This window comes from Lissotriton helveticus, chromosome 9 (assembly GCF_964261635.1).
Source record: "Lissotriton helveticus chromosome 9, aLisHel1.1, whole genome shotgun sequence".
In the NCBI taxonomy this organism is placed as follows: domain Eukaryota; kingdom Metazoa; phylum Chordata; class Amphibia; order Caudata; family Salamandridae; genus Lissotriton; species Lissotriton helveticus.
In genome coordinates, this window is record NC_136070.1 from 1,290,829,780 (window position 1) to 1,290,839,723 (window position 9,944).

Below are 9,944 nucleotides of genomic sequence, written 5' to 3' on the forward strand. Positions count from 1 at the left end.
TTTTTAGTTTAAAACATTGAATTATGCAGTCACGGGTAGTATTGCATTTATTTGATGTAGTAGTTGTGAAATTACATTATTTCAGGGTTTGTATTGACAATGTAAGTATTTTGCAGGGTTCTTCTGTGTCTATGCATCACATGCTTTGTTGAACTTTATAAATGGTTAGCTCGGTACGGCGCCCATTTTGTGTGAGAAAGGCCGGTGCCTTGTCAGAAGCGCGTCACATTGGCAGATTTACTGAAATAAACAGAGTGGATTAACAATTGGTATCCTGTGCTGTGTTGGTGCCTGTTTTTATTTTATGAACAGGCTATGGATGGATAGATTGATAGATTGATAGATAGATAGATAGACCGATGGATAGATAGATGGATAGACCGATGGATAGACAGATGGATGGATGGATGGATGGATGGATGGATGGATGGATAGATGGATGGATGGATGGATGGATGGATGGATGGATGGATGGATGGATAGATAGATAGACTTGGAACCACTGAGGATCCGACAGCCCCCATGCTGAAATGTGATAGGCGCCAACACTTCAACCAGGAAGTGTTGGCAGCCATATTGAATCTCAGCTTCAGCCGAGGCCTACAATTTTTTTTTTTTTAAAGATTATAGGGCAGTGTAGGAATACACTGGCCCACTAACTGTGGTCCTTGCGTCCCCCTGTAACCCTGACAGGGCAAAAAGTCCTAATTTTTCTTTTAGCTTTTGCAGTGAAAATGCGACAGAACCGCATATCCGTTAGGAACCCAAAACACCGGGTGGGGCCCCGGCTTTATTTAAAAAAAAAATTAAATTAGGGAAGGGGAACTGAACCCTGCCCCCCGACTGATTTCAGCCCCGGAGACACCATACCCCGAGCCCCGGCCTCTATTCTGGGTGTCTTGGTTCCACCCAGGGCACCCATCCATAACTGCTGGGGACCATGGGGGAGTGCAAGGCCCTCACGGTCCCTTCCAGCTCCTCACCTCCTGCGGGAGTCAGAATTTCTTTCACATACAGGGAGTTGCTGGAAACGCAGCTCCCTCTGTGTGAAAGCAATTCTGCTCTGCTGTCAGCAAACAAGAGCATTTTTAATCAGTCAATCAATCAGGGGTTATTAAGCGCACTACTCACCCGTGAGGGTCTCAAGGCGCTGGGAGGGGGGGGGAGGGGGGGGGGGGTTGGCTTCACAGATCCATTAGCCGAAGAGCCAGGTCTTGAGGATCTTCCACCTGCTCTGGCTCTGCAAATCCGCAGGGTTTCGGCCAGTGCGAGGTTAGAAGATCGGAGGGTTCTTTTGGGTACGTGGAAGTTGATTCTGCCATTGAGGTATTTGGGTCCGGTGTTGTGTAGGCATTTGTAGGCGTGGGTGAGGATTTTGAAGGTGATTCTTTTCTCCACGCGGAGTCAGTGGAGCCTTCGGAGGTATTGGCTGATGTGTTTGTGCCAGGGATGCCGAGGACGAGTCGGGCAGCGGTATTCTGTGTCATCTGGAGTTTTCGGAGTAGGGACTTGTTTATGCCTGCATATAGTGTGTTTCCATAGTTCAGTTTGCTGGTGATGAGTGCGTGGGTGACTGTCTTTCTTGACTTCCGGGGGATCCATTTGAAGGTCTTGAGGAGGATGTGGAGGGTGTTGAAACAGCCGGAGGTGAAAGCGTTGATCTGTCGGTTCATGGTGAGGGATGAGTTGAGTACGATGCTGAGGTTTTTGGCGTGGTTCGAAGGGGTTGGTGTGCTTCCGAGGGCTGTCTGCCACCAGGTGTTGTCCCATGCTGAAGTGGTGGTTCAGAGGACGAGGACTTTTGTCTTCTTGTAGTTAGCTTAAGGCAGCTGTTGGTCATCCAGACTGCAACCTCCTGCATGCATTCCTTTCTAAACGTTGAGTCTGGCGGTGGCGGGGTCTTTGGTGATGGAGAGGATGAGCTGGATGTTGTCAGCGTAGGAGACGATGTTGAGGCCGTGATGTCGGACGATGGCAGCCAGGGGGGCCATGTAGATGTTGAAGAGGGTCGGGCTCAGTGATGATCCCTGTGGGACTCTGCAGGTGATTTCCATGGGTTCGGAGAGGAAGGGAGGCAGTCTGATTCCTTGGCTTCTTCCGGTGAGGAATGATCGGATCCAGTAGGGCTGTTCTTTGTATGCCAGCATTGTGTAGTCTGTCGACGAGTATGCGGTGGGAGACGGTGTCGAAGGCTGCTGATAGGTCAAGTAGGATGAGGGCTGCGAAGTGGCCTTGGTTCAGGAGGGTGTGGATGTCATCTGTGGCGGCGAGTAGGGCGGTCTCTGTGCTGTGGTTGTTTCGGAATACGGATTGGGACTGGTCAAAGATGGCATTGTCTTCAGTGAATCATGTCAGTTCCCTGTTTTCTCTGCAACTTTGGCAGCGAAGGGAAGGAGCGAGATGGGCCGGTAGTTCTTGAGGTTTGTGGGGTCAGCTGTCGGCTTCTTGAGCAGGGGTCTGACTTCTGCACATTTCCAGTCATCTGGGAAGGTGCGGTTTCGAGGGTGGTGTTGATGGTGCTTTGTAATTCCGGTGCGATGGCGTTGGCTTTGTGGTAGATGTGCGGGGGCAGGGGTCGGTGGGGACCCCTGAGTGGATGCCTTTCATGGTTGAAGTGGTGTCTTCGGGTGTGATCGGCGTCCAAGTGGAGATGGTGGGCTGGCTCTGGCTGGTGCATCTGGGGACGGGCCGACTGGCGTCCGGTGGAAGGTTGATAAAGCTATCTTAGAGGTTTTTGATCTTGAGGTGGAAGTAGGTTCCAAGCTTGTCGCAGAGGTCTTGGGACGGGGTGATGTCTGTGGCTTCGCTGTGAGGGTTGGTGAATTCCTGGATGACAGTGAAGTGTTCCTTGGAGTTGGTGGAGTTGGCGAGGATTCTGGTGTGGCTGAAGGTCCTCTTGGTGGTTCTAATTTGGTTGTGGTAGTCCATAATGGCATCCTTGTAGGTGGCGTGGTTTTCAGGTGTCTTGGTGTTTCTCCAGTTCTGCAGGTGCGACTGGCTTCTTGGAGATCATTGGTGAACCAATCTGCTTTCCTGGGGTGCTATTTGTCGAGGTTACGTAGCGGGACAAGCTCGTCCAGGTGTGGAGTTCTCTGGCTGCGATGTTGGCGTCGGATGCCGAAGTGTGGTTGTTTCCGGTGAGGGCGGAGTTGAGTTGGTTGTCGGTGACCTTGCTCCAGTCCCTTTGTGGTGGGCGTGGGGCTGGTCTGGGTGCCCTGGGTTTGCCAACAGTGAAATGTACGCAGTAGTGGTCGGTCCATGGGGGTTGCGTTGTGTGGCTGAAGTGAACTCTACCTGCTGCGAAGATGGGGTTGAGGGTGTGTCCTGTTAGTAGGTTTTGAGACAATTTGAGTCCGATGTTGGCGAGGTTGTCGCCGAGGGTGGTGGAGTTGGGGTCCCTGGTGTTGGCGAAGTGGAAGTTCAGGTCTCCGATGAGTATGTAGTTCATTGTGGCAATGGCGTGGGGTGCGATGAGGTTGGGGATGGTGGAGGCAAAGGGAGCCAGGGGGCGGGAGGTCTGTAGATGAGGGTTCCCCGGAGCGTGAAGTTGGGGCTGGTCTGGAACTGGAAGTGCATGAGTTCGGCAGAGGGGAAGGTTTCACTAGAGTTGATGAGCCGGAGGGTGTTCTTGTGATTGATGGCGAGGCACCTTCCCTGCTGGTTGGGCTTCCTCTGGATCTTGTATCCGTCCGGGATGGATGTGTTGATGTCGGGGCGGAGGAGGCATTGGTCCAGGTCTCCGTGAAGAAGGCGATGTCTGGTGAGAGAGAGTCGAGCAGATTCCAGATCTCCATTGAATGTTTGTGTGCGGTAGCGGTGGGTGGAATGAGATGCAGGGTCCCTGGCGCAGGTCACGGATGGGAGCAGACAGGCTTGCCTTAAGAGCGACTTTGGCGTGCCAGCGGCGCACCCACTGCGTACGTCCGCTACGCGATTGCGCATTGGCCGCCATTAAGTAAAGGAGGGACGAGAGGCTGGGAGGCCGGAGCAGGGGCTGTCCGGGGGAGGTGGGACAAGCCTCAGGGGCAGCAATGGCTGAGCGGAGGCAGGCACCAAGAAAAAAGAGGGAAAAAATAAACAGAAACACACAGGTGGCACAACAGTGAAAAATTACACAATTACACAAGTGAAGAGTGGATGAATAGTTACTGTGGTGGCTGATGGCAGGCCGGTTCTTAGGGTGGAGCTGGCTGCAGGTGGCAGGCACGGGCAGCAGCCTCGAACCTCCCAAGGAGGAGGTCGGGGTCTTGAGGGCAGGAGACGGTACGGCGGAGCTGCGGGGAGAGAGTGGACCTAGATCGAGGTCAGAGGTCTTACTCGCGCTCCCCTGCAGCGACTGCCATTAAGTAGGAGAGGGGGGAGGGACAAGAGGATGGGAGGCGGGAGTAGGGACTGTCCGGGGGGAGGGGCCACAGGGACAGCAGCGGCGGAGCGCAGGCAGGCACCAAAAAAACAGAGGGGAAAATAAAAAGAAACACACAGGTGGCACAACAGTGAAGAATTACACAATTACACAAGTGAAGAGCAGATGAATAGTTCCGGTAGCGGCTGATGGTAGGCCGGTTCTTAGGGTGGAGCTGGCAGGCAGTAGGCGCGGGCAGCAGCCTTGAACCTCCCAAGGAGGAGGTTGGGGTCGAGAGGGCAGGAGACGGCACGGCGGTGCTGCGGGAGAGAGTGGACCTAGACCGAGGTCAGAGGTCTTACTCTCGTTTGCTGATAGCGGAGCGCTTGCTGTGGCTTGGCAGGAGCGGTAAAGGTCTCGCAAAGACACAGCAAATAGCTGTGTCCCAGGGGTGAGCACCCCGGGACATATCGGGAGCCAGCCCTAGAGAGTGAGGGCCATCTATGACTCCAGAAGGGGGGGCTGCATGGCCCCCCTCATTTTCTCTGTATAGGGCCTGCTGCAGGAAAGGGGTGGTCCCTGTGAGAGAAGACAGCCCGGGGGGGGGGGGCACTGCCCTCAGGAGGGAATTATTTTAAAAGACTATGGTCCCTGCAAGATTGTGGTCCTCAAGCCGGGTTCCTGAGGCCCCCAATACAAATAATATTTGCCGTGGAGGGGGTGGTGCCCGGGGCCAAATTACATTCTGGCAGGTGGCCTGAGGAGGTTGTGGTCCCCTGGGCCGGGGGGGGGGGGGGGAGGGGGGGAAGGGTACGAGAGGCTCCCATCTTTATAAAGAAATGGAGAGGTGGTGGTCCCCGGGGCAATGAAGAGCCCCTGGAGAGGGGGGGGGCATGTGCCTTATCAGAATGCCCCAGGACCTGGCCCACCCGGGGGCTGATAACTAACAAAGCGCTGGGGCTTTTTTGGGCCAGTAGGGTCCCTACTGGACCACTCCCCCACCCCCCAAGAGGCCTAGGGGTTCAGGGTATTTGTACACTGCCCCCTGTTTTTGTTTTTTTTCTTTACGTTCAGCACTAGATCCGGAGGGGTAGCAGAGCCTTCACTTCCCTTTCTATACACATTTTGGTTTAGGTTAATATCTCTGATGGGATTTATACTGAATCACTAAAGGGCACTTCCCTGAACTGACATCTGCCTTTATTCCAAATTTGGTGTAATTCCATTCAGCAGTTCAGGCTGTAGATGTGTTTAAAGCTCCTATGGGAATTAACATGGGAAACACCCCATCCCACTTTTCAGCTCTTTTCATCAGTTGGCCTGCCAATATGTTGTTCACATCTTTGTTCCGCTCAGCACAGCATAGGACACCGGGTCAGCCCACTTCAGTCATTGACTCACCTCTCTGTGAGTGATGGACTCCACATGATATACTACACCCCAAAAAGTCCCCTTGTACAGTAACATTCACAGGCGCAACAGTTAGCTACCAAAGCCTGACATATAGGCTCCATTTATTTCTAGTCTTGTCCTTTCATATTATTTAATTTTTTTATTTCCTTTTCAGGCACTGTGCTGCCACAGTACAAGCAAGGAGTTAGAAGAAAGGTCGTAGATACGGTCCAGAATCTTGAGCCAGGTAAGGCAGTCCAAGCAAAAATGCTATATTTTGCTTAAGGCCTAAACTCATCAGAAAGCTTGTGAAGCAAGGCGAGGTTTCTATAAACATTCGGCTTAAAGCCAGCCACTGCCAAGATGACTCACCAAATTGGTCAAAATTCTGGCTTTTTTTAAGTCTCATACAAAGCCAGGTTTCACCTTTTCTTGCTCTGTGGTGGTGCCCAGCCTTCAGGAACTCCTGAACTGCCTCAATCAGGATGGGTGAATAGGCGTTCTGCTGACATTGTTTGATTGTCTAAACCTGAGCCCATGTGATCCTGTACATTAGCGGCTTTAGGTATCAAGTGGGAAATGTTTTGTGTACTTTGGGTTCCAGTGATTCATAGGATGAACCGAAATTATAGTTTTTTTCAAGATTTATTCATTTATTTTGTGAAACCTTTGCTCTAAAGCTACTCCTGTACAATGTTATTTTAGCTTAGAGGTGAATTTTGTTTGTTGTTTTTCTATAACGATCAATCAATCAAACAAACAGCATTTGTAAAGTGCATACTGTCACCTCTAGCGGTGTCTGGAATACCTGCGGTGCTGTTTGTACTAAACTCTGTTTTATTGTTACCTGTAGATCTGTTGGTGCTGCAACATTCTCATTCTTCTACTGTTTAGTACATTTCTTACTGCGCTGGTATTTTTACACTGCATCTTTTGAAAATGTGCGCTATACTGTTTTATTGAGTTCAATTCTAAAGACTAACTCATTCCAATTTAACAGGTGATCAAAGGATGACCAGAAAAAAGAAAGATGAAGACGCTTTAAAATATTCTGCAAAAAGACGGCCTCATAAAGCGGCTTCAGAGAGAATCAATATGATGGTTTTTCCGAGCTGTGATAAGGAAGCACAACTTAGAAATCTTTTATGGGCAGAAACCTTTCCAGAAAGCATTGAAGAGACAACTTCTCACTGTGAAAGGAGTCTAAGCTATCCAGGGCATGTCAATATACACCAAGGAACAGGCGGATCAGACCCAGGAACAGGCAGATCAGAGCAAGGCACAGGTGGATCAGAGCAAGGCACAGGCGGATCAGAGCAATATATTAACTGCAACAGCAATCTGCAGAACTCACCCTTGTGTAAAGATCTAGAAATCATTGAGCAAGATCAGAAAACATACATCTCTTCTACTGATAAAAATCCCTGTGTGAAGGGTGATTTAAAAAAACAATTAAAAGCACATTCAAGAGAGAGACGTTTTGCATGTCCTGAATGTAAGAAAAGATTTTTTCAGAAAACCCGTCTTATCGTACACTGTCGAGTACACTCTGGTGAAAAGCCATATGTGTGCACCTTCTGTCACAAAAGATTTAATCGGAAAGATTATTTGAGCGAACACATAAGAATTCACACGGGGGAGAGACCCTATAAATGTACAGAATGTGAAAAAAGCTTCATACAAAAAAGTCATCTTGTTTATCATCAAAGAAAACATACTGAAAACTTTAAAAACAGCATCTTAAGAGACTGACCTACCAAAATAAAATAAGAAGAAGAAGAACAGACCAAACAGACATTAGAAATTGAAGAACCAGTATGGAAATCTCATTTTAACTGACATTTTCTAGCGAGTGATTGTAAGAAGAAAATTTGGTACTTAAATGAAACTTCTAAGCATCAAATAGTTCACTGTTAAACCTGCAGCTCTTGCTGTGGTTTCCCCTGACTTTTTGGTTCTGACCTCCTGCTTTTGGACTCTGTGCTGGATGTTGCTTTTGCTGGCTTTAGGGCTCTGGGCACTTTACTACAGCTGACCAGTGCTAAAGTGCAAGTGCCCTGTGTCTAAACTGTATTGGAAATTGTTTTTTTCCGTGATTGGCATATTCAGTTTACTTGTAAGCCCCCAGTAACGTGCACTATTTGTGCCCATGGTCTTTAAATCAAGTTCTACTAGTAGGCCTTCTGCACTGATTGTGCTACCCACATAAGTAGCCTTGCAAACCTGTCTCCTGCCTGCTACCGCACTGTCTGTGCAGTTTTAAATTGCCATTTCGACCTAGCAAGTGCACACACTGACAGGCTCAAACCTTCCCTTTTATTTCATTTAAGTCACCCCTAAGGTAGGCCCAAGGCAGCCCCATGGGCAGGATGCAGTGTATTTAAAAGGTAAGACATGTACTGTGGGTTTTACATTGCCCTGGTAGTGAAAACTGCTAAATTCGTTTTTTACTACTGCAAGGCATATTCCACCCGCAGGGTAAGATGGGGATTGCGTTGAAATATCTTTTAAGTGTAATTTCCTGTTGGGAGAAGATATAAATTTGGAGTTTGGTATCTCTGGACTCACAATTTAACCGCATGCGCGCTAGCGGTTTTCTCGCTGTGCGCGGCGGTTTTTAAAAACCCGCGTTACATGACGAGCTGAGCTCGTCATGAGCGTACGAGAGGCGTAACTCATGACGAGCTCAGCTCATCATGAGCGTCGAAGGGGTTAAAAAGACTTTTATTTTAAATTGTAGGTCTGAAAATGCCACTTCTATTCAGGGCCTCTGCCTGTCTCTGAATACACATCTGGGTCAGGGCGACAAGTTGGGCTCTTGTGCATTCACTTTGGACAGTTGCACGAAGGGAGCTGAGGTGTGCCCTGCACATCCTGGTGGCCCATCACCAGGTCGATGGCACCTCCTGGGTTAGAGTGGTGGGAGTAGTTGACACTGACACCTGAATAGAGCTGCACCTGTCATCACACCCTGTAGTTTCTGGAATCTGGGAAGGGCAGGGTCTTGTGCACTACAAAGACTTTCCTTAAAAGTGTGCCTATTTCAAAGGCTGAAATGGGTGTACGTATTCGACCACTGACACCATGAACTCAGGACACATCTGGACTGAGAAGATTGTGTCAGGAGGGACTGCTACTTTGCCCATTTGCTTTGCTGTTCTGGCCTGCTGGTTTCAGCTTCTGTCCTGAGAGTGAAAGGACTGGACTTTGCTTTCTACATCCTCCTTCCCAAGGTTCTCCAAGAGCTTGATTTGAGCTTACCCCCTGTTGGAAGTTTCCGGGCCATCAAAGACTTCACCTTAAATCACCTGGAATCTGCTAGTGTGAGTCCTATTCTGCCAAGTGGTGCCAAATACAGTTCCTGGGCCCTGGGAAGGGAGTTCTGGTGAAACAAAGGAGAAAATCCACCCTTTGATTGTAAGCGTCGGTCAGAACCAGCCATCATCGCAAAACTCAACGCATTGCCGTTGCCTGCACCGGTACGTGGTCCTTGCTCGACGCAACTTGCAATGCAGGCCCCAGCTTTTCATCGCAGCACCTCCAAAAACCGCAGCTGCATGAGTTGGGGAATCAACGCATCGCGGCTTGACTTTTGACACATCATTGACGCGCATCCCTGGGCGCCAGTTTCTTCATCGACACCCACCACAGTAAGGACCCCAGGTATCATGCCCGCAAACGACGCATCACCTCCCCTGCAGAGCAGTAAGGAACCGAAGCATCACCTGCTTTTTCGACTCTTCACCTCCCCTGCACCACCTTTAGTCTTTGAGTTTTGACTCATCTAAGGTACTTTGCCCTGGTTAAGTATAACCATTCATTTCTAAGAACTAAACTTTATTTAAATTTTAAAAGTTCATATCTGGACATGTGTATGTTGGTTTTTTGTCACTTTGGTCTTATTTTAAATGGATAAATAATGGTTATTTTTCTAAACTGGTGTGAAGCCCTTTTGTGTGTGGGGTATCTCTCTCTCTCTCTCTCTCCCTCTCCCTCTTCCGTGTCAAGCTACTAAGTGGGTGATCAGAGGTTATCCTAGGTGGGTACCTTACTCATCCAGACTGAAGTGAGGGGATGGCTGTGTATGACATGGAGGAACAAAGCCTGCATGGGGATTTTGTGGATAATCTGGATCTGCCTAAGGTGCGAACACCCTCCAGGGCAAGCAGCAGTGTTTCCTCTAAAGGTCTGTCACCAGAGGAGCTGGAGG

The 9,944-nt window shown here is 49.4% G+C and overlaps 1 protein-coding gene across 1 annotated transcript in view; it reads left to right on the plus strand.

Annotated features, from left to right (window-relative positions):
- Window positions 1–9,670, plus strand: part of LOC144782514 (uncharacterized) — an 80,682-nt gene extending 71,012 nt beyond the window's left edge. Inside the window, exons 9-10 of the mRNA XM_078661917.1 lie at window positions 5,910–5,981; window positions 6,735–9,670. Coding sequence (XP_078518043.1) covers window positions 5,910–5,981; window positions 6,735–7,486 — 824 coding nt within the window. The 3' untranslated portion in view covers window positions 7,487–9,670. The remainder of the gene's footprint in view (window positions 1–5,909; window positions 5,982–6,734) is intronic.
- Window positions 9,671–9,944: the final 274 nt, after the last annotated feature.